The 25,411-nt window shown below is 35.0% G+C and overlaps 1 protein-coding gene across 1 annotated transcript; it reads right to left on the minus strand.

Moving 5' to 3' along the window:
• Positions 1-11,252: 11,252 nt before the first annotated feature.
• LOC131945047 (ankyrin repeat domain-containing protein 50-like) lies at positions 11,253-13,831 on the minus strand. Its single transcript, XM_059306033.1, has 2 exons — positions 13,812-13,831; positions 11,253-12,252 (listed from the first exon to the last, which is right to left on the minus strand). The coding sequence occupies exons 1-2, from the start codon at positions 13,829-13,831 to the stop codon at positions 11,253-11,255; spliced, it is 1,020 nt and encodes a 339-aa protein (XP_059162016.1).
• Between the last annotated feature and the right edge of the window lie 11,580 nt (positions 13,832-25,411).

A 25,411-nucleotide genomic window follows, 5' to 3' on the forward strand; every position in this document is an offset into this window, starting at 1 on the left:
ATTTTTAAAAAGTATACTAACAATTTCTAATGTCAACACGGATCATATTCATAAACCAAACCTTAACACGATTTCTACCCGCCTAAAAAATAAAAACCTTATTTTCAGTCCATTATCGTGGACAAGTAAAATCAATTATTTGTGTTTAGCATATTGTCTTATTCTTTTAGAATTAAAGTAAACTACTCTAGTGCTTTCAAGAAGCAACCAAAAATAATATTAAGTAATGTAATTGTTTTCGGTGTAAAATTTAGATTTCTGTAATATTTGACGTAATACTTAAATAAAACATTAAGCGATAAAAAAAAACGTGTTTACATTATAACATAATTATTCCTGCGCTCTTATGTCGGAGTTCTTATGTCGGCGCTCTTTTGTCTGCGCTCTTATGTAGCGCTATTTTGTTGTGCGCTATTTTGAAGGGTCACCTGATCGATCGCTTTAAGGTGTAAAAGTAAAATAATACAATTTTTCAGCCTAACGCTTTTGGCGACATAATTATATTGTACTTAAATGCGTTGGTAAGAAAGACGAATGTGTTTAACTTTTTTTTAAAACTTTCAATTGTATTCATATTTTAATGTTAAAACAATGAAAACAAAAGTAGTGCTTAGACACGTGTATATGCGACGGGGAGGCCTAGCGTTAGAGAGCTAGACTGCTAACCTGAGAGTATCGAGATTGTATTCGGGTCTAAGTCAGTAGAACGTCACCGAGTCCACTCAACCATGATGTGTACCAAACTCATGTTAGGGAAAGTAAAGTGATGACCATACACCCCCTTCATACATCTCCTACATGTGAATTCTACTTCATCTGCCCAAGATTGCTAAGTGCTGTGATAAATATTTATAATTTTTAAAATTTACATTATATGTCCAACTTATATACTAGCATGTAAGCGTGTTCCATGGCCAGGTGCCAAAGTCCACCTTACTCATCACACCACACCTTTCCATGACCAACTGCTACGCTCCACGATTCCCATTTCACCTATGATAGTCGGACCGTTACCATAACTGAATTAGATTATATGTTCCTGGGTTCGCATTTTGTTTGTCTGTAGTAACACGCGTCGCCCCAGACATCAGCCCGGTTCCAGCAGTAAAACCTTAAGAGCGGTCGTTGAACAGGGTAGACCGCAGCAAGAGTTCAAGGTCAGGTGTATTGTGAGTTCCAGTTGAAGCACAACACTGGGTGCTACCTGTATCGTTACAGCGGGTTACACCTGTGTAAAATATTCAACACCTATTGAAGTGTTAACAATACTTATATTACTATTCTAAAAATAAAACTTTAGTGTCCAAAATCTAATTGAAAATTGCCTTGCATTACTTACACCTTGCATTTTTGTATAATATAAAAAGTAAACATTTCCTGACTTTTTTTTTACAGTTTTATACATTTAAGGAGCAAGCTTTAATAACTGTGGTGTATAATTATTATTTGTTTCTATTTGATTTTTTTTAAATTAATTCTTTTCAGTTATTTCCCTTGCATGTAAAACTACACAAGAATGATATATTGCATTCGGTGTTAGGCGGGCCTTTTTCAAAACTAAACTATACATAATATGCCCTACTCAGAGGCGTCGCGAGGCGGGGCGGGGAGTGCGGACCGCATCGGGTGACACCATTTACGGGGGGATGACACTAAGACAGAAAATTAAAAACAAATATGTTGTAGAAACATTCTTTTTGCGATTTAAATAATGGTTAAATCGAGATAAAATAGAGTTAAAATAACAATCTGAAAGCTAAATCTACATCCATGTTTTCCATGATGTAACATGATATGCAACTCTCTATACTTGGCAGATACACGCGCTTACCGTATTCTTATTTTCAAAGTTTTGAAAGTTTTGACGAACAAAATTGAGGAAGGTTTTTTTTTTTTTTTTTTTTTTTTTTTTTTTTTTTTTTTTTTTTTTTTTTTTTTTTTAGAGAGCAAGAAATAATTACAATGTTTAATTTGACATTCGGTTAAACGTGTGAATTTATTTTTAGTATAATACATTTTGAAATGAGACTAGCGTTATTTATTATTTAGTGTAATATTTATCCATGTTTATATGAAAGTTGAATACTCGAGTTGATCTTTGAGTATAGTTCGTTGAGTTTATCGTAGTTCGATGGTGTCGTGACGGACATCCTACCTAAGATTACTCCTAGGTAGGCGGCGTCTAGCTGAAAAATCGAAATAGAGGATTAGCCACTCGTACATTGAAACCACATAAGTACTAGTACTTGGTGGCTCTTCTCGAGAGCTTAGAACGTTCGACGGATGTGTGGACGCAACCCCACAGCGGTCTTGGTTTACAAAGCACGACTTTTCATCTCCCAACTAACTAAAAGCATTACCCAAATAAACAATCCAACCAACGCCATTATTTTACACTCAACTTGCACACTCCAACACACGATTAGGCCATATACCAACAAGCAACGAATCAACTCTCAAACACTCAAAATAATATACTTTCAACTTACGATAATCTCGAAGATCTATACTCAACAATCAATTCGACTACTCAAATTTTCATACCGCACGAGTATGCATCTCTCGACTTATTATAAATATTATCCAAATAAACTATTCTGCCAACGCTTCTACTTGACATTTTCAACTTGCGACTTCCAAACAACGATTACGTAATCTCCATCTACCAACCAGCAACGAATTAAATCTTGATCACTCTAAAACGTTCCAAATTCTAATCGACATTTCAAACTTAAGTAACACCACTTTAAGATTGAGAACGTCTCAATTACAACTACCAACGAAGATCACTATCCACTGAAGATTGCTCTTACGCAAGAATCAGCCCAAGAACTTTATAGGAATTGTTAAAAAAACTACAAGAGAAAAGACAAGAAATGAACATTGTTTTCCTTTTAATGTAAACTGTATACAACAGTGGCATAGCGAGGGGGGGGGGGGGTGCGGACCCAACGGGTGACACCATTTAGGGGGGTGACACCCAGGCTAAAACAAAAGCAAAATATTTAGAGAAAAATGATAATTCCACTCAATTAAATGATTAATTCGAGTGTTGAAAAGTATTTTAAGAGCAAATTAGATTAATCCCGACAAGGATGGATGGGTAGGGTGCAAATCGAAAGTTTGAGGGGGGTGCAAATCGCAAGTTTGAGGGGAGGGGGGGTTAAAATCGCAAGTTTGACGGGGAGGGGGATGCAAATCGAAAATTGAAAGTTTGTCCCCGTGCGAATGGTCGCTACGCCTCTGGCGGCTGACACCATTAAGTGTAGCACCGGGTTACACCCGACCTAGCTACGCCACTGGTATATAATACTATGTATTTCATGTATTTTAATGTATTAACATGCAACCTATCCACACAGCAAGCTCCTGGCTTGAATGGAGTGAACTGTGTGGAAGGAAATCTATTAAACTTTAATTTAAAAAAGGGACCAAAGCAACTTTAATTTTGGTTAGTGTATGTTATGTACATTATGTATTTAGTTGGGATCCAACGTGTCGAGCGTCCTTCAGTTAGCATTTAGCACAATGGATGTGTACATATAACTATTTAAAAAAAAATATTTTTCTCAAACAAGCGTAACATAAAAAATATATAAGCCTATAATTAACGTGTAACGGGTACCGATGGCTTGTGTCTCTAGAAACCATGATTGTATTCGTGTACACCTGAAACTTTCCCTAAACGAAAATACGCTACTGTCGTGTTTTCGCAGAAAAGTTACAACGATAATAAACGACCTGTTTTCAACTACCATATGTGCTGTAAAATCTAGCGAAATGACTTTTAAAATAAATTTACTACTGCTGCCAAACAAAAAGTATTACATGTAGTGTGGCAGAACTTCTTTTTTACTAACATAATGCTTTACTTCTTTTGTATACACAATTTTATAAAGACGCAAGGGAATTAACTCAATAATAAATTAAATGTATATGCCTGTTTATAAATCATATACATTATTTCTATTTAGTATTGTTCGATATTTCTTGATCCCTCGCGAAGGAACACAATAGAATATATTTTATTGTTTGGTTTTTATTGTCGTGTGTAGGTTTATCAATAAGATGCTTAATGTAACTTTAACTTGCGAGCTACTGTGTCGTGAGTCCTCCTTTTTAGCGTTAATATTTTCCAAAGCCATAATGTTGGGGTCGTCCTCTCATAGCCTCTATCTAGTCAGACTTGTGGAGCCCTTATCAGATGGCTGGGGTAGAGTTATGTTAACTGATACTATATGGTGGTTGGTGTAGAGAATTGTTAACTGATAGGTGATTTGTTTGAAATAATAATTACTGCAGCGAAAACTATTTTTGCTATTTGATTGCTATTTAGCTACACAAACAAATTTTTGGGTGTACTTAACTGTGACGAGTATCTACAATACCCATAATCAGCTTCATAAGAAGCATGATTTTTTTTATATACAACAGTGGTACAGCTTACAATTATATATATTTCTAAATGGTAGCGCTTGGTTTGTGTAGCTTTTATATTTTTCTATTGTTTTGTTATTGCAACGTTGTATATTTTTGTAGCTTTTTTTTTTAAGTTTTCTTTTGTAGTTTTTTTTTGTTTTTTTGTAGCATTTTGTTTCTGAAGCATTTTTTTTATATATTTTATTTTTAAGCATTTTTTGTAGAGTTTTTTTTTTTTGCAGCGTTCACTTTTTGCAGCGTTCACTTTGTGTAGCGCGTTGTATTTGTAGCGTTTTGTTTTGGTAGAGTTCTGCATTTGTATATCTTTTTGTGAATTGCACACATTATCCCCAGTAACAAGTAATTCGTTAGCTAGCTATTATAATAACATCGCTTTTTGTTTTCTTGTAATCTTGTCGTCTGTTAAACTAACTCTTTAACTTGTCAGATCCACGGCCAGGGTGAAATGACAGTGAGGACTACAGTTATTTCCCCTAACTTAATCTTGCTATGGCTTAAAATCGGACGTACTGTTCTATATAGCTACACAAGTGTTTTGATTTGGAAAAAAACATATTATTACAATTAGCCTTTGGCTAAGGAAAGTTATGTTTTCCAGGCGCAACCACTTCGTGGTGTCAGCTGAAATAAGATTTTCTTTGCTCATCAAAAAACACAACCTACTTCAGACTTACAGTTAAAGGGAAACAACATTGTATATATCACATAACTCGAGAAATTGGTGTTTGCCTCCCCTACTCTTGCAAGCCAGAATAATTCATCTATTAACTCAACTAATAGCTATAACAGTTTCACCAACAGTAAAATGTTGCATCGTATCTATACATCGGACAATGGACTGATGAAGAAATACACGAAGGAGCCTCCGTGTAAAGTTCAATCAAAACTACAACAACCTCCACAAACCTTTGTCAGGAGCAACCTCATCGTGGCCCATATGTTGAGAGCTATACTGCTTATGGCCGCCCATGTTGTGGCCCAATTTGTTGACAGCTGCGGTGCTGTAGGCTACCCATGCAGTGGCCTAATGTGTTTTGGCCATCTTGTCGAGTCAAGCATGTCAAGTGGCCAGGGACGCTGGCATACAGCTTGGCAGGTAGGATGATTCAACTATATCATGCTGATATATAAGTTGGAAATATAATTTATAAAAAATAAATACATAATTATCTTTGCACCTAGCTATACTGGACAGATGAAGTAGAGTTCATATGTTTCTTGCTCTTAATTTCCATAGCATGATTTAGGTACACATCATGGTTCTACTGACTTGGACCCGGATTCGATCTCGATAATTTCAGGTTAGCAGTCTTGCTCTCTATTGCTAGGCCCCACGGCCCCTTATACATATGCCTAAGCACATACTTTTGTTTTGAAAAAAAAAATTAAAGAGAAATACAAATAAAGATGAAAAGGTATTGACAGTCTCATATGTTGGGCACCCCAACAACAACACTTACATATAACAGTCTCATATGTTGGGCACACCATCACTTACATATAGCAGTCTCATATGCTGGACACACCAACACACAAATATAACAGTCTCATATGTTAAACACAAGCGACTTCCTTACAAACACATTTAAGCACTAGATAATTATGTCGCCAACAGAGGGAGAAAAAACAATGACGTTAGGCTGATAAAGTTTATTATTTACTCATTCACCCTGAAGTGATCGATCACGTTTTACATCTGTTCAATGGTGTTTTGTTTTTCAAATTTTTATTTTATTCATATTGTATGTTTGTGTTGTAAGTGTTCTTCCGTTTTAGAATCTTAAGAGATGTTTAATTCATTTTAATATTCTTTTATTTTTACACTTAGTTACAAGCACTGTTTGACAGAATTGATAGTGGTGCGTCTGTCAAGTATTTTTGTTGAAACCTAGAATCTTTCAGAAAATTACCTATCTGTTTATAAGATGTTCATCTTTTTTTTTCTTCCAAAGACACGAGTAAAGGAAAACTGCAATAGCCAACAAAAAAAAAAGTTAAATTTTGCCTTAGGCTTGATCTAGACAAAATGTATTACTTCCCCTATGTATTTCGGAAATTCAAAACAAGGGAAACAACTTATCACAATTGATAATTAAAAATACATAAATAAATAATTAGTAAGATTTGCCAAACAAATATACTAACTGAATAAAGTTTTATAGCTATATTTAATGCAAACTGAAATCATGTATACTAAAAATAATTTTTTTATAGCATATTGAAAAGTTTAAAACATCTAAAATAAATTTCAATACTTTAGCTTTATTTTAAGAAAACTGTTTTATAAAGGTAACTTGTAAAATTGAGTATATTTGCCTCTTTACTTCTATTACAAATATTTTGGCTCCCTCTATAAAGGGAAAATAAAAATAATTATCTAATTAAAGTAATTTCCTCGGAATTAGAGATGCACCATGCACAAGAGCATTCAAACCTAATTGCCTTCCAATGTGTTTTCTGCGTTCTAACACCCCCCCCCCCCCAAGGAAAAGAAATCAAGCTGCACTTAAAGCACTACCATCCACAGAACCCTATAAGCTACAATGAAATATACTATAGAATCGTTGCAGGACCCTACAAAGACCACATAACTTATACCCACGCAGACACTCTAAAACTCGGGTTCTTGGGGGTTTCCATTGCAGTAAAAATGCAACAAATATCTCTGTTTAATAATACTATTCAGCGGCTTATAGCAGACATGTCGTCTGTAAATGTCAAAGGATACATTTTGAATGAAATCAAGCTTTCACCATTGTTTGCTTTTTAAGTTGATGAATCAACAGACGTGAGTTCGTGTTCGCTTTGCTTGTCTTTGTGAAATAAATTCATTCAGATGAGAGCAAAGAAGAGTTGCTATTATGTGAAGATAGCATTTAGAAAATAAATACGTTTTTTGAAACCAGATGATTAAAAAGGGTTAAAACGGCTCTAGGTTTTGTACTGTTGGTGCGCCATCTATGTTTCGGTCAAAATCGGGCTTTCAGAAAAAGAATTATCTCCCCAACCAAAGGGAATCCATTGCATGATACGCCGGTATGCCATCGCCATCAAGACTCCATTGCTAGTAATAGTCGTAAATTATATTAAATCTGGAGCCCTTAAAGAACTGCGCAAAGATATTAATAAAAATGACGAGGTTCTGCTTTTCTACACTACAGTACGCTGGCTGTCAAACGAAATGTTGTGAATCGTGTGTCAGAATTGAAAACTGAAATCAAGTTGTTCTTGTAAGTGCAAAGGAAATAAGTCTTTTGACATACTTTGATAAACAACAAAGAGTGGTTGGAGAGAGAATCCTTTCAAGCAGATACATTCAAACATCAACATCAACTTAACCCGAAGCTTCAGGGAAAATGAACGAATATTATCTCTTTTCAAAGAAAAATAAATCTTGAAAATATTGAAATTTTAGATGAATCTGAGTGTAAAATAATAAAACATTTGAAAGAAGATTTCTGGGCATCTTGCATCTCTTGAAAACGAACTGCAGCGTTTTTTTTTTTTTTCACTGAGCTGAAAGAAGAAGAATCTGCATTTAAAAGTAACCCAGTCTCTGCTTCCCTCGATGTTACCAGCATTCCCTATGAATTACAACATGAGTTATTTTATTTGCGGAATGATTCAGCGTCAGATGAAAAATTACACACACAATTTTGTGTAGTATGCACCATTAATACCCAAAAGTGAAATTGATTGTCTTTCGAGTTTTAGTTCCTTGTGTGGCTGTCTTTGTGAGAATAGATTTTCAACACTACTCCAATTAAAAACAAAATCAAGAAATAAATTAAATGTTTAGTTAATAGCATGCGCTTTTACTAAACGTTTTTAAACAGTTATCAAGAATAATTGATATTGAATGTCTACTCGAAAGTTTTATTTTAGTGCTTATTACGTTTCTTACTAATTTTTTTTTAATTATATAGGGGGTCGCGGGTCACTTATTTTTTTTTATAAAAGAAGGTCGCCACTCGAAAAAGTTTGGGAACTACTGCTCTAAAAGTTGACAGCTAACGCTTCACCATCACCAAGACAACTCTATTTCTTTTTAGACGTTTTGTATTAGCCGTCCACCAGAACATTTTTGTCAACCATTGTAACCCATAGGTAAAAAATAAATAAATCGGTATCGCTAGGTTTGTTGTGAGGCGATATGTAGTCATTTTATTGTAGGGAGCCACTTTATCATCTAGTGTGTACTAAGTCATTTTATGTGGAAAACACATGAATTTAATTAGTTAAGAGCTACCACCTATATAATAGTTATTTTATTAAGCATGATCAAATATTTTTAAAATCTACAAATGGTAATTATTGTAAAATATTATTCTAAAATTACAGTTACATTCTTTGATTACTAATTATATTATTCTAGCACAGTTAGCTAAAATACTTTGTTTTGTATGTACTTATAAGAATAAAGGTTGTTTCGCATTTAAAGCTATTTCTTTATTTTAAATAAAAAATCAAATACATATACCTAACATTAATTAATCAAATACCATAACATTGTAATAAAAAGTATGGCGGCTCTTTAAAACCTGGAAAATTTGGAAAATTTTGATTTTTGGCTCTTCAGTCCCAAAAGTTGCCGACCCCTGTCATAGGTGGAAGATTTTAATTAATAGCCTACATGTAACTAAACCATTGGACTTACAGTTGAGATCACACATTTTCTAATTAGCAACAGTTTTTTGTGTTCTTAAAAGATCATTTTTTTTAAAAATAATGATAAGGTATGGGTTGGATCAACGAATTGCACACACACCTATTTACTGGTAATTGCAAAAAAAATATTTAAATAGTTTTACCTGTTTCAAAAGCTATTATTCTGGCGGCAAGATACTTTGGTACGTCATTACGCTGTTCCCCAAATGTACCAACAGATCAGTTTTGGGTGGATTGGGAGGGGCGGGGGTTCAACTTCATTCACCTCTGCCCGGTCACCTTAGGTCAATTATCCTACCCAGCGTATACCTAGGTGTGTCCCGTTTTAGGTGGTGAAGTGTGGTTTTTAGATGATGGTTCTAAACATACATATACAATTTTACATATATACTGATTCAGAAATAGATTTAAGTAAGGAACAGTGGTATTATGACAGTAAAAAAATTTACAGAGGGGTCCGTGGGGGGTTTTATATCCCCCCCCCCCTAACCCCCCTTCCTCTGCCTACGCCACTGACTGAATGTCATGTTTGTTTTGTCAGTGTGTCGTGTTTAGAAAATAAGTTGAGTAGCATCCTAGTCACTCTAGACAAAATGTATTACTTCCCCTATGTATTAGGGGAAAACAAAATAAGGGATACAACTTATAAAATATGATATCTAAAAATAAATAAATAAGTAATTAGTACAATTTGCCAAAACAAATATATTATTGTATGAAGTTAGTAAAAATATGTAATGCCAACTGAAGTAAAGTATAGTTTATATTTTTTTGATAAAAACATTTAATACGATGTTTTAAATCTGAAAAATATAAACTTTAGCACTATTTTAAAATGGATTATTTTATAAAGGTAATACAGATATAATTAGCATTTTAATTGTTGTGTAAAGACAATTTTTGGCTCCCTTTGAAAATTTGCAAAACCTTTCGTTCTCATTTGGTGTTCAAAATTATGTTAAAAAATTTGATGTTGATGTACTTGTTTTATTTGCAAATAAAAGTATTAAAAAAAAATTACAAGCTTTTATTTTCACAGAAATAAAATCAGATTTAGACAGAGTGGATTATTTTTTCTTAGGGTATGCAGAGTTTTTTTTAAAAAAGCTTTCAACCAGAGCACAAATAATGATCAAATTGAAAATGGCTCAGATGTTCACAGAAGAGGAATTAAAAGAGCTGAATTATTAAAGAACTGTTAATACAAACATTGACAAACTGAATTAAAGACGCAGTTGGCATAATGTTCATTTTTACCAACAATTTAATCAAGTTTTACTTGATAGAAAAAAAAATACAAGCTTTTATTTTTGGAATGATAGATCAATAAGACTATGAGTATTACAGAGACACTTCTCACACGGCCTATTCTAATTCTGTCAATGGGTGGCTATAATGTGAACTTTTGACTCCGCAGTTAAGGACTGAGCACAGAAAACTAAGCAGTCAAGAGAAACCGAGTTTGCACACCTTATTTTATTTTAGTCTAGTTCTTATGCCATTTTATTTTCTCCCTTTGATTATTATATATGCAATTGATGTTCATGTCTTTGATGCTGTGTAAAACTATCAAATAAATAATTATTACTGATTTAAATGTTTAAAACAATTGAATTAATAAAATAAATAAATAAATACAAGCTTTTATTTAACTAAAAAAAAAAAAAAAAAAAAAAAAAAAAAAAAAAAAATTTGAAAAGGGACAAATTAAAATTTAAAAAATTGGTATTTTTAGGATTATTGTGAGGCAATTTGCTGTAATGTTATTGTAGGGAGACCCTTTATTTTACTTCCTTTGTATACACAATTTTATAAAACTCAAGCGAATTAATTCAGTGAACTTTCAAAATAAAACAAGAATTTAAAACAAGTAAAAAAAAAACATGTCCAACAGTAATATCGAGTTTTTCAACCTTTATCTTATATATCGTTTTCACTCAGAATAACCATTTACTTATTTTTTTAAAAAAAGTTAAATGCTCTTTAAGTAAGAGCTAACTACAGGAAAATCCCTTTATTAAATCTATATCTCTTACAGAAGGGACAGAATTTTACAATGCAAGGGAAATAACTTAACAAAATAGCTCAAACAAGTATTTTGCGGACAGAAAGAGAGAGAGAGAGAGTAGTGCGCACATGGGCTTTTATATATTAGGATTTTTATGCCCAATATTCGACGCATCCATTAATGAATTTCGTCCGGTTTTGTTACAAATGTTTACATCACATCCACTTTCAATTAATAATCCTGCAATCTTGTCATGGCCGTTTTGACAGGCCAGATTTAATGCATTCCATCCATTATAATTGACAGCATAAACTTTACAGCCGCTATTAATTAACAGATGTACAACTTTGTCATGTCCATTTGCAGCAGCAAATATTAAAGCGTTCCATTCATCTTTATCGACAGCATTAACTTTACTGCCTGCTGTAAGCAATAGCTTTACCGTCCCCTCATGTCCTCTACCTGAGGCCAGCATTAGAGCCGTGGTTCCATTCTTATTAGCAGCATTAACAGCACAGCCGCTCTTTATTAAAAGTAGTACAACAGTTTCATGTTCATTTTTAGAGGCTAGAATTAATGCACAGTTTCCATCCTTATCATCAGCATTTACATTAGCTCCACCTTTAATTAATTGTTGTACAACTTTGTCGTGCCCATTTGTGGCAGCCCAGACTATTGCATTCCACCCATAACTGTTAACAGCATTAATATAGCTACCTTCTATAAGCAACAGCTTTACTATTTCCTTATGTCCTCTATCTGAGGCCAGCATTAGAGCATTGTTTCCTTTGTTATTAGAAGCATTTACATCACATCCATTGTCTATTAAAAGCTCAACAACATCGGTGTGACCATTCTGAGAAGCCAACATTAAGGCATTCAATCCATTATTGCCTACAGCATTAAGATCATAGCCGACTTTTTTTAAAAGTTGTGCAACGTTGACATGAACAATCTCAGGAGGTAACAGTAATGCATTCCCTCTAGCTTGTATAACAACATAATTTAAACTAAGCCATCTATCAATTATCTTTTTTAAAGTTGAACAATGCCCATGTTCAGCAGCGAACAGTAGGGCATCAATTGTAGATTCATCATTGTAATCCTCATTCTGTTTACTATTACTGTTTACTTTTCTTGAAACGCAATTGGTGAATTATTTAAAGCATTAATACTAACGGTATTTAACACCGTTTTATTGTCTTCTGTGTAGTGATCATTCATTTTTTATGAAGATATTTTGTTTCTATTGTATAAGGAAAATACAAGAAGGACTTCTTCGTGCTCTAGAATGTAAAACAAGATGTAAATATTAGGCAATTAGAAAATTTCTAGCAACATAATATAACTATAATTAATTTTTAACTGTTTTAATGAGGATTAACGACAAATCTCATTTTATTCAAAACCTCAAAAATAGAATAGGTTAAATATACAATCTTAATTAAGGTTGATAAAATGTTAATAATAACTCTTATCCTTATCATTCTGTACATTCTTTTATTTATTTCAATGTTTATTGTAATGTCCGATTCTACGTTACTAAAATACAAATTAATACACTATTAAAGTAAAAATATTTGAATAATAGTCGTGTGCGACTCATTAAACTTTAACCGGTTTTCTTTCAAAATCTTTGCTTACTTTACTTCATTAATATATTTTCCGAAGATGTAGTGGTAGTTTTAGATGAAAAAAAAACAATACGCATTAAGTTTCGTGTCACGAATTTCTTGTAGGTAATATCTTACATATTCCGCCACCAAGCATAAGATGCAAATGTCTAAGATACCTTCAAATTAGGAAGTTATTTTAAAAACATGACTATTTGAAATCACTGTTTGCAAAATGCTATAGAAACTTTGTCTTTCCAACAAAAAATATTTTTTTTCCCTACAGAATATCAACATTTATTACCTTAAAACAGAGCTATACTAATCGGTAGCAACGAATTCGCTTTTATTTGTTTATAAAGTCATAAGTTATAAGCCTACACCACAACAACTCCAAAATCACATGAATGGTAAGGGACTGTATATAATCTCAACTGAACCGGTTATATCCGGTATTCTCGTGTTTTATAAAATGAGCTTCGTGTTTCTTGTGTCTGCTGTGTTCGTCTGACATACCGGCTTACAGTGCTTGGTTTTCCCAAAATGATAACCTTCCGTGACGTAGAATGTGTTAGGGTGTGCATGTAGTACCAGGTGGTGCAAATAGTATGTGTACTGTAGCATGACCGTACGACGTCTGGGTACTGTAGCATGACTGTACGACGTCTGTGTATGTTAATGTTTATGACGTCAACGAGTGTAATTAGAGAAGCGACTGGGTCGAGTTGCAGCTAATGTGTTGTGGTGCTGTCTATAAGGAGGACAAATACAATGACACGGGGAGGAAGCGGCGGACCGTAAACGCAAATTGTGGTGGTAGGAGAGGCGAAAGACAAATGTGATCTGAGAATACGTGTTATATACTGGAGAACAGGTATTTGAGTTGATTAAAGAGACATTTTGTTAATTCAAGCTCAGTGTTGTCAATTCAGCTCCTGTTGAGTTCCCAGAAACAATAAACCAGACCCCCACCGCTTCTATACTTAAGACAAAGTGAATAAGTGAACTAAAATGTTCACACTAAATACATTATACATATAACTGCAACAGATATTCACAAAGTCAGTTGATTTATACATTACGTGGCAAACAGAATATCCATTATATCCACGTGTTATAACTGTTCTAAAAATAAAATGGAATTATTATGTTCACTGAACCGTTATATCCTTCTTGCTTGCTGGAAAAATACAAAACTGTGTTTTTCTTGTGAGTTAAGTCAAATGTAGCGTGAATTCTATAGTATAAAATAAAAAGGACTGTAAATGTTTGATGCGTTAATGAGTAATGTACGCATGGGGGGGGGGGGGGGGAGAGAAAAGTGACCCCTATATTGGAGATTAGTTACATTAAATTTAAAACAAGTTCCGCAACACAAAATCATCAACAGCAGGCAGATTACTGAAACTACGTTTAAGCCATTGTAAGGGTTATTTTTTGCTACACCGAACAATTCAATTCAAGCGTAAAGAATTTTCAAGGAGCGTACAAGAAATCAATATCACGTTTAAATCAATACCTATCATTCAAAAAGTGCTACATCCAGCTATATTAATAATCGACGGTAGATAAATATCTTGACTATTAATTGTGAACATATATATACATTTTTTTCCTTTGGTGGGAGTGACACCATCAGTTACCGCACCGGGTGGCACCCGACCTAGAGACGCCACTAGAAGTAATGTATTTTAATAAATTTCCAGTGTTGAACTGTATAAAGACTAGCATCAGTTTTAAATACTTAAATACGCCTTTCTTAACTGACAAACCGTCTAAGCCTTCAGACTAATCATATTTTGTTTAGATGAATCAGACAATCATTAAGACAATACAATATTTGTAAATGATATTTTCATGATTTCTTTTCTATAAAAGCTGCTTGAACAAAGTGTACACAAACAAACACCACTTGTTTCATTTAGTAAAGGGGGGGGGGGGGGTTAGGCATAAAACATCACTTCCACTGTGTAAAACCACTAATTGTATAGCAAGCGGGGTATTTTCTAAATTAACGTGTGTGTACATATAAGCACAATTGTAATCATAAATAATTTATTTTACTTGAATTTGTTTTTGTAAGTGTCCAATAAAAAGTGTTAAGTAAATTAAAATATCTGTTTTTGTCTCTGTGTTTTTCTATTAGTGTTATTATTTTTTATTTTTTTTGTCACTGGAAAGATCAATTTTTTTTTAATTTCTAGCGGTGCTGAAACTATTTTTAAATGTCTTTCAGAAACCTTGCACAATAAGTCATTTTTTTGGGTCTGCTTCCTAAGGGTGAAGCCTAAAGTGGGTCGTCCCACCCACCCACTCGAAACTCCCCTATGCCGGACCAAACTTTTTATAGCATTCTATAAATAGGAGTGGGTAATATGTCTGAACATATACCAAGAGACTAAATACATATTTCACCACATAGTCAAGTTGTTGTCACGTCAAGTTGGCTTGCCTATTGCCTAATGTTGTACGGCCTAATCTATACAGAAGACTTGCCTATTGCCTAATGTTGTACTACCTAATCTATACAGATAGCTTGCCTGTTGCCTTATGTTGTACAACCTAATCTATACAGATGGCTTGCCTATTGCCTAATGTTGTACTACCTAATCTATACAGATGACTGACCTATTGCCTAATCTTGTACTACCTAATCTATACAGATGACTTGCCTATTGCCTAATGTTGTACTACCTAAACTATACAGATTACTATGTTTTAAACGTGGACCCATTTGATTACGTTACCTGCCCGTAAATAATACAATTTGAAAAACGAGGTAATTTATTAGTTTTAATACCAGTTTAATTTAAAGATTGTTACTGGCTGTAACGACGCCATTGCTGTCCACTAATTGTTACACATTCCTCATCCTTTCTCACCTCTTGTTCAGTGTTTCTAACTACGTTTTCATCTAGACCAGCAGTAGTATGTACCGTTTTAACTGAATAAATGCGCTCCATAAAACCCTCAACAAGAGGGGAAACAATCCAACCTATGTATCATCATACAACTTTCTAACGCTAACACGGTGGACACAGACGACACTTGAACAAAAACATATTAGTGGAAATAATATTTTCTGTAGGCCAACCAGAACAAGCCTTCGCCGTTTTGAGGGTTGACAAAGGGGACAACTGGACATAGGATTGTTGGTCTGTCGCCCACACTAAAATACATTAACTATAGGTTTATTATCCCTTTTTTCAGGGAGCCATAAATATGTATTCAAAATCAAACACAAAACAATCAATTGAGCGAAGTGCAATATTTATCATTAGTATTTAAAAAAATTAATCTAGTGTTAGTAATTTATAAAGTAACAAATATTTATATTCAATATGTAAATCATTAGAAATGTAATAAAAGTTTCATTAAAAATGTAATATATGTAATAAATTTCTTCACTACTTGTAAATGTTTATAGATTGCTGTATTAATTAGATATGCATGTATTTCTTACAAGACATTGCTATAAGTTGTCTCCCTTGTTAGTTTTTTTTAAATTAAAATATTTAACATAGGGGAAGTAATGCATTTTGTCATAGCCAAGTTAACTTGCGCTTGCCGCTGCTTTTAAAAAAAGGGGAAAAAAAAGAAAGATAAACATTTTCTAAATAGATTAAACATTATCTTAAATATTTATTTTTTCAACTGAGCAAATGATGTTTCGACAGAATGCTTAGTTGCTTTGTAAGTGGGCAATCAGTTTTTCAAACCGATGGCAGTTAGGTGGACGAAATATTTGTGTGTAAGTATTAGCTCATTTACATGTTTCTATCAAGTTTTGGGGCATTTTCGGTAACTGGAAGTGGTGTAAGTTACCGGTTAAACGTCCACTGATGTCATGTGATGGGGTCCACCTTGTGAGGCTAAAGATCTGTACTGTATCGTAATACAAAAACTCTAGGCCAGGGGTCTCCAAACTTTTCAGTCCGAGGGCCGCATTAACTATCAAATTTCAGTTCGGGGGCCAGTTTCTTCCAGGCATGTCTTTGATTTTTCTGAGCAAAGTTCCTCATCATAACCAACAAACGATGTTCCCTTGGACAATAAGATCTCCGCGGGCCGGATGAGAGGACTTCGCGGGCCGCATCCGGCCCGCGGGCCGTAGTTTGGAGACCCCTGCTCTAGACGATAGTCATAATATCTATAGAGTCGATGGGCCCGTTGTTTAAACCACTGTATATACGTCTGGCCTTTCGCTCAATAAGTTTTAAAAAACGGTAAACAATAACGGCCTCGTTTTAAACAGCTGCATTCATTGGATATTTATAACATATCACAATTTTGATGTACTTACAGGTAAAAAGACGTGCGGTTATCTAAAGTGTATGATACCTTTTAAACTGCTTAAGGGTTAATATTTCAGTAAAGAAGGTTTCAGTACTGTCGTGAAAGGGTATGGCTGAAGGGACAGAATTAGTTTAAGTCCGTGTTCTTTGAATTGACCCCTAGTCAACCGCCCTGCACTATGTAGTTTATCATATTTCAGGTTAACATGTGCATTCTGCCCGTGTCTTCGCGTGGTACTCGAGTACTTAGTTGATTTAAATATATTCCAGGTATAGAAGTAGCATAAGAACATCCCGCGATTGGAGTACAGTATTATTCAATACGGTGTAGATACATATTTTATCTACCGTCGATGCCGGCTTTTATGAGTGAGAAAAACTAAGACAACTATAATTTCTTTATCAGGTTATTCATTGTAATAATTATAAGATCGTTATACACTGTCACAATTATAGCGTCGTTGTAAACGGTCAAAAGTATAGCGTCGTTATAAACTGTTAAATTATAACGTCGTGATAAACTACCGTTCATGGTTTTTTAAAACGACACAGAAGAATAACGTTAGGTTTGGGAGTGTGGGTGTACTACTCGCTTAAGGCTATGGAGACGTAATAGGTTTTATGTTCAGTTAGTCGAAATTTATTCGACTTCAAATATATCGTCCCCTTTTTTTAACTATACGAGTCTCAGTGTACCCCACTGACAGTGGTGTGTGTAGGATTTTTTTTTAATAAGAGTTAACCGGGTATCTCTAAATATTCTGTGGTCGAGAAACATATAAACTCTACTTTATCTTCACGATGTACTTTTGTGTCTAAAGGAGAACGTAATTACGAGAATGTTTTTTTTTTCTTTTTTATTATTGGTGGTGACCTAAGAGTAGTGAATTGCCTATTCTGGTATTACAATAAAATACGTTCTCACATTGCAGGGGGAGGTACTTTCTTAAAACTGCTACTTAAACTTCTGAAAAATAATTTATATGCAGATAACTTAAACTTTATGTTATTTTTATTCAAAATTGAAAAATAATGTGTTTTTAAAATTTACTAAGGAGAACAAATACATATATGTTTTTACATGTATAGACATATATTAAAACATGGTTTAATACCAAATATAGACACATGAGTTTTAATTTTTTTAATAAATTGTTTTATTTTAAGAGTGTTACGACCGTAACTTAACTAAGTCAGTTAAAAACATGTAATTACGGCAGTAGTATATTAGGTCACTTTTGGGTAGTATGGGTGAGCAGGATGCGGATGCGGATGCGGATGCGGAACAAAGGCTATATAGGAAAATACTTCCCGCCTGGGTGAGCCGGAGGTACAATGACATATAGCAAAATACTCACCCACCTGGGTGAGGCGGGTGAACCGGAGGTACAACGAGATATAGTAAAATACTCCCTGGGTGAGCAGGAGGTACACCGACATATAGTAAAATACTCACCCACATGGGTGAGGGTGGGTGAGCCGGAGGTACAATGAGATATAGTAAAATACTCACCCACCTGGGTGAAGGTGGGTGAGGGTGGGTGAGTCGGAGGTACAATGAGATATAGTAAAATACTCACCCACCCTAGGGTGGGGGATGCGGATGCGGAGTAGGTCAGTAGGTCACCACTGGTGACCTTGTGACGTAATCAATGACCTAGTTACGTAATTTTAATGAGTTTTTTAATTAGTTCTAATGAGTTTTTAAAATTTTAATTAATTTTTGACCTAGTTACGTAATTTTAATGTGTTTTTTAATTAGTTTGAATTTAATTTTTAAATTTTTAATTAATTTTATTAACGAGTTAGTTAATTTAATGCGTTTTTTAATGAGTTTGAATTTAATTTTTAAATTTTAATTAATTTTTGACCTAGTTACGTAATTTAATTACTTTGATTGTATATTTATTTTGTTTAATTTGTTTGTTTACTTGTTGTTTAATTTAATTACTTTGTTTATATTGTGTAATTTTTATTAATGAGTTACGTAATTGGATTTTAATTTTTAAATTTTAATTTTAAATTTTAATTGATTTTAATTACTTTGTATTTTGTTTGTTTATTTTGTTTGTTTACTTGTTATTTAATTTGATTACTTTGTTTATATTGTGTAATTTTTATTAACGAGTTACGTAATTTTAATTTTTAAATGATTATTTTTTTAATTTTTAACTTTTTAAAATTGATTTTAATTACTTTGAATGTTGTTTATTTGTTTATTTGTTGGTTTGTTTATTTGATTGTATGTATGTTTAATAGTAAACGGAGAGTAATGACGGGGGTTGAGGGGAGGGGTGCGTTAGCGTGGACTTTGTATAGGGACCATTCAGCAACACAACGAACGGTTACCGAAAATAGAACATCCATTTAACCACATCTGTTACTTATCGATCCGCAATCCTTTGTTTTTGTCAAACACTGGACAAGGTCCAAGTACACGGTCCGAGTTAATATTGGTAACACCCACTGGACCATCATCAACTTGATAGCCCGCCTAATTAAATTTTGACACCCGTCATTGATTAATGGCGTGTTCACTAAGTACCTCTCCGCGAAGCACTTAGGTCATTATGCACCAGCTGTGTAATATTAATCGCACCCACGGACCATCAGTATGATGGCCCACCTAATTAAATTGATCATGCATCGTGGATTTATAGTGGTTTACTAATAGCATTGGCACGGGTGCACCCTAGGTGGGATATGCCTGTAGACTACCTCTGTCCATTAACTATGTTCACATATCGTACGGCCGGTCATTCTTTGATCAAATTAAAATTATTGTTTCCACATGTCCTACGAACCGTCGCTTGATATGTATGAAAGATTAATGGTCGGTAACTATTCGGTTATAGCGATGGTCACCGAAATCAAAATATATTTAAGGGTTGGAATTTTCTACCAACCACCGTTAAATCACGTTTTTGAGACGAATCGAATTCAAAATCTGACATCCCCTGCTCGCGGAATAAAAATGGGTAAGTAGATTTTTAAACAGTTTGTTACACTTTGTAATATGGGTGTAATATAATTCAGGGCCATTATGTTATATACTTTCTACCTACAAGAATGCAACAAGAGATAGAGTTTTTGACAAACCATGCAACCCCTAGCAGCGACCCAAACAACTCGTACCATGACCAACACTATTCCATTAAAGCGACATACGATGTATGACGACATAACAAACAACAAACGCGTAAAGACTAACAACCACAGTAACGTTAATTCACACACCACTATTTTTCCTGTAGACGACCTAGCCATGATACGTTATACATGTGACATATGTGAGCATGCATTCAACTGCAAACATGGTTTGAAACGACATCACGACTCTGTTCACCGCCGACAAGGACATCTCTGTACAACATGCGGGAATCTATTTACACGACTTGACAATTTAACAAGACATTGTAAAACAACACACACCAACCAAACATCACCGACCGACACCCCATCAGCAACCGATAGACAAACTCCACAACCACTATACGTGACCGACAGACAAACCATGCAACCCCTAGCAGCGATCCAAACAACTCGTACCATGACCAACACTATTCCATTAAAGCGACATACGATGTATGACGACATACCAAACAACAAACGCGTAAAGACTAACAACGACAGTAACGTTAATTCACACACCACTATTTTTCCTGTAGACGACCTACCCATGATACGTTATACATGTGACATATGTGAGCAGGCATTCACCTGCAAACATGGTTTGAAACGACATCACGATACGGCACACAGACGACGAAGACATACATGTAGAGAATGTTTGCAAGAATTTACAAGAAAATATAATTTAACGAACCACTATAAAATACCACACACCATCAAAACATTACCAGACGACACATCAGCGACCGACACGAATATCCCATAGGATGACTTCTCACAGACATCTCCTTACACCCAACACAGAAACTCACTTTCTTACTTTTATATTAAAAGACAAGTAGACACAATGTGACATCTCCCCTAGACTGTAGACCGATGGGGTTGTTTTTATTCAATAAAAATTTATTATATATGGTCTTTTGTGATTTTTTAATGTGTTATTGTTTTGTTACTTGTCCCTGAAAGTTATGTAACTCGGTATCCTGTATAAGAGGTATGACTGGAATCAAAATCACGGGAGAGAACGTGACGTACATCGCGATATTTGAAAACAGGGCGATGTTTAACCTCAACCAAAAAAGACAATGAACCTAGAAGGAAGACGAATATATATCTTAGTCTTGCAGCAGATTACCTTCCCATGTTCGCTTTAGTATTACAGTTTTCATCAAACTTCTTTTTGACTTGAACTTCGTTAATTTTTAAGAAAGTTTACTTATACATAATACATTACGTCTAATGACAATTTTTTATTTTTACCACTCAATGTATTTTCTTTTTCTATATCTTACATTGTCATCTTAATTTTTGATCACTTTAGTAAAAATTTGCTTAAGATTATAAACTTCAAGTTTTAAAAAACAACAACGTTATAGTACGTCGTGTCAAATGACACACCGTTTAAAATGTCTACATTTAAAGTTCACCAAAATAATGACGTAAAATCTAAATATGATATGACGTTAGCATACATATCATTCAACCTAATCACTCTAAAGTACAAATCAATAATTTTTATTGATTAAGGGGCTGGGTGATTTATTTTTATTCGGGTGCCCAGGGAAGGTTTGGAGTTGGTTGGGACAGATTTTATACACGAGTCGGTGACGTTTTCACCGAGGCAGGGTTCGAATCTAGACCATGCATGTTTTGGAATTGTTAGGGAGAGTTAAACTAAGGTCGGTGAAGTTTTCACCGAGGTTGGTTTTGAACTCGGAACATGCATGTTTTGGAATCGGTAGGTGTAGAGTCCATACTAGGGTCGGGGAGTTTTGCTAACACTGAGGCAGGTTGCAAAGTTGGCACATGCATGTTTAGGAATTGATGGTAGCCGAGTTCATACTAGTGTCGGTGAAGGTTGGTTTTGATCTCGGAACATGTATGTTTTGAAATTGTTGGTAACCGAGTTCATACTAGGGTCAGGGGAGTTTTTGTTAACACCGAGGCAGGTTGCAAAGTTGGTACATGCATGTTTAGGAATTGTTGGTAGCCGAGTTCATACTAGTGTCGGTGAAGGTTGGTTTTGAACTCGGAGCATGCATGTTTTGAAATTGTTGGTAACCGAGTTCAGACTAGGGACGGGGGTGTTTTCACCGAGGCAGGTTACAAAGTTCGTATATGCATCATTGGAATTGTTAGGTAGAGTTAAACTTAGGTCGGTGAAGTTTTCACCGAGGTAGGTTACAAAGTTGGTACATGGATGTTTAGGAATTGATGGCAGTCGAGTTCATACTAGGGTCGGGGAATTTTGTTAGCACTGAGGCAGGTTGGAAAGTTGTTACATGCATGTTTGGGAATTGTTGGTAGCCGAGTTCATACTAGTGTCGGTGAAGGTTGGTTTTGAACTCGGAACATGCATGTTTTGGAATTGTTGGTAGCCGAGTTCATACTAGTGTCGGAGAAGGTTGGTTTTGAACTCGGAACATGCATGTTTTGGAATCGGTAGGTGTAGAGTCCATACTAAGGTCGGTGAAGTTTTCACCGATGGTGGTTTCAAAGTTAGTACAGGCATGTTTTGGAAGTGTTAGGGGCCGAGTTCATAGTAGTGTCGGTGAAGGTTGGTTTTGAACTCGGAACATGCATGTTTTGAAATTGTTGGTAACCGAGTTCATACTAGGGACGGGGGCGAGGGCGGCGGACAAAGTTGTCGATGTAGGTAGGGTACAAGAGATATTCAACGAGGAGTGGTGTCTACAAGTTATGTATCCCAGTCTGTTGGAGTGGTTTCTAGGGGGTTGTAATATTAGTTGAATAAATATTTGTCTGTAGGATTGTCATACAGCCTTTGTCTCTTAAATGGAATAGGTATAGTGCAGGTAGTAGTAGTAGTACGGTCTGTTTATCTAACGGTTGGTATTGAGGTTAGTGTGATGACGCAAGGTTGGATGGGAGAAGGGGAACGGGGTTGCGGACAAAGGGAAGGGGAAGGGCGAATAGTGATAAAAATAACTCACCCAGCCCCTTAATCAATAAAAATTATTGATTTGTACTTTAGAGTGATTAGGTTGAATGGTGTGTATGCTAACGTCATATCATATTTAGATTTTACGTCATTATTTTGGTGAACTTTAAATGTAGACATTTTAAACGGTGTGTCATTTGACACGACGTACTATAACGTTGTTGTTTTTTAAAACTTGAAGTTTATAATCTTAAGCAAATTTTTACTAAGGTGATCAAAAATTAAGATGACAATGTAAGATATAGAAAAAGAAAATACATTGAGTGGTAAAAATAAAAAATTGTCATTAGACGTAATGTATTATGTATAAGTAAACTTTCTTAAAAATTAACGAAGTTCAAGTCAAAAAGAAGTTTGATGAAAACTGTAATACTAAAGCGAACATGGGAAGGTAATCTGCTGCAAGACTAAGATATATATTCGTCTTCCTTCTAGGTTCATTGTCTTTTTTGGTTGAGGTTAAACATCGCCCTGTTTTCAAATATCGCGATGTACGTCACGTTCTCTCCCGTGATTTTGATTCCAGTCATACCTCTTATACAGGATACCGAGTTACATAACTTTCAGGGACAAGTAACAAAACAATAACACATTAAAAAATCACAAAAGACCATATATAATAATTTTTTATTGAATAAAAACAACCCCATCGGTCTACAGTCTAGGGGAGATGTCACATTGTGTCTACTTGTCTTTTAATATAAAAGTAAGAAAGTGAGTTTCTGTGTTGGGTGTAAGGAGATGTCTGTGAGAAGTCATCCTATGGGATATTCGTGTCGGTCGCTGATGTGTCGTCTGGTAATGTTTTGATGGTGTGTGGTATTTTATAGTGGTTCGTTAAATTATATTTTCTTGTAAATTCTTGCAAACATTCTCTACATGTATGTCTTCGTCGTCTGTGTGCCGTATCGTGATGTCGTTTCAAACCATGTTTGCAGGTGAATGCCTGCTCACATATGTCACATGTATAACGTATCATGGGTAGGTCGTCTACAGGAAAAATAGTGGTGTGTGAATTAACGTTACTGTCGTTGTTAGTCTTTACGCGTTTGTTGTTTGGTATGTCGTCATACATCGTATGTCGCTTTAATGGAATAGTGTTGGTCATGGTACGAGTTGTTTGGATCGCTGCTAGGGGTTGCATGGTTTGTCTGTCGGTCACGTATAGTGGTTGTGGAGTTTGTCTATCGGTTGCTGATGGGGTGTCGGTCGGTGATGTTTGGTTGGTGTGTGTTGTTTTACAATGTCTTGTTAAATTGTCAAGTCGTGTAAATAGATTCCCGCATGTTGTACAGAGATGTCCTTGTCGGCGGTGAACAGAGTCGTGATGTCGTTTCAAACCATGTTTGCAGTTGAATGCATGCTCACATATGTCACATGTATAACGTATCATGGCTAGGTCGTCTACAGGAAAAATAGTGGTGTGTGAATTAACGTTACTGTGGTTGTTAGTCTTTACGCGTTTGTTGTTTGTTATGTCGTCATACATCGTATGTCGCTTTAATGGAATAGTGTTGGTCATGGTACGAGTTGTTTGGGTCGCTGCTAGGGGTTGCATGGTTTGTCAAAAACTCTATCTCTTGTTGCATTCTTGTAGGTAGAAAGTATATAACATAATGGCCCTGAATTATATTACACCCATATTACAAAGTGTAACAAACTGTTTAAAAATCTACTTACCCATTTTTATTCCGCGAGCAGGGGATGTCAGATTTTGAATTCGATTCGTCTCAAAAACGTGATTTAACGGTGGTTGGTAGAAAATTCCAACCCTTAAATATATTTTGATTTCGGTGACCATCGCTATAACCGAATAGTTACCGACCATTAATCTTTCATACATATCAAGCGACGGTTCGTAGGACATGTGGAAACAATAATTTTAATTTGATCAAAGAATGACCGGCCGTACGATATGTGAACATAGTTAATGGACAGAGGTAGTCTACAGGCATATCCCACCTAGGGTGCACCCGTGCCAATGCTATTAGTAAACCACTATAAATCCACGATGCATGATCAATTTAATTAGGTGGGCCATCATACTGATGGTCCGTGGGTGCGATTAATATTACACAGCTGGTGCATAATGACCTAAGTGCTTCGCGGAGAGGTACTTAGTGAACACGCCATTAATCAATGACGGGTGTCAAAATTTAATTAGGCGGGCTATCAAGTTGATGATGGTCCAGTGGGTGTTACCAATATTAACTCGGACCGTGTACTTGGACCTTGTCCAGTGTTTGACAAAAACAAAGGATTGCGGATCGATAAGTAACAGATGTGGTTAAAT

This window comes from Physella acuta, unplaced genomic scaffold, assembly GCF_028476545.2.
Source record: "Physella acuta isolate Inbredline_101_S28 unplaced genomic scaffold, ASM2847654v3 ptg000521l, whole genome shotgun sequence".
In the NCBI taxonomy this organism is placed as follows: Eukaryota; Metazoa; Mollusca; class Gastropoda; family Physidae; genus Physella; species Physella acuta.

What these genes read in the sequence shown, in the direction of transcription:
- LOC131945047 (XM_059306033.1), bottom strand. Translation starts at nt 13,831, where the DNA reads ATGGATATTCTGTTTGCCAC. An exon ending in ATGGATATTCTGTTTGCCAC is followed by an intron (nt 12,253 to 13,811) that starts GTAATGTATAAA and finishes TTGCGTTTCAAG; the next exon opens with AAAAGTAAACAGTAATAGTA.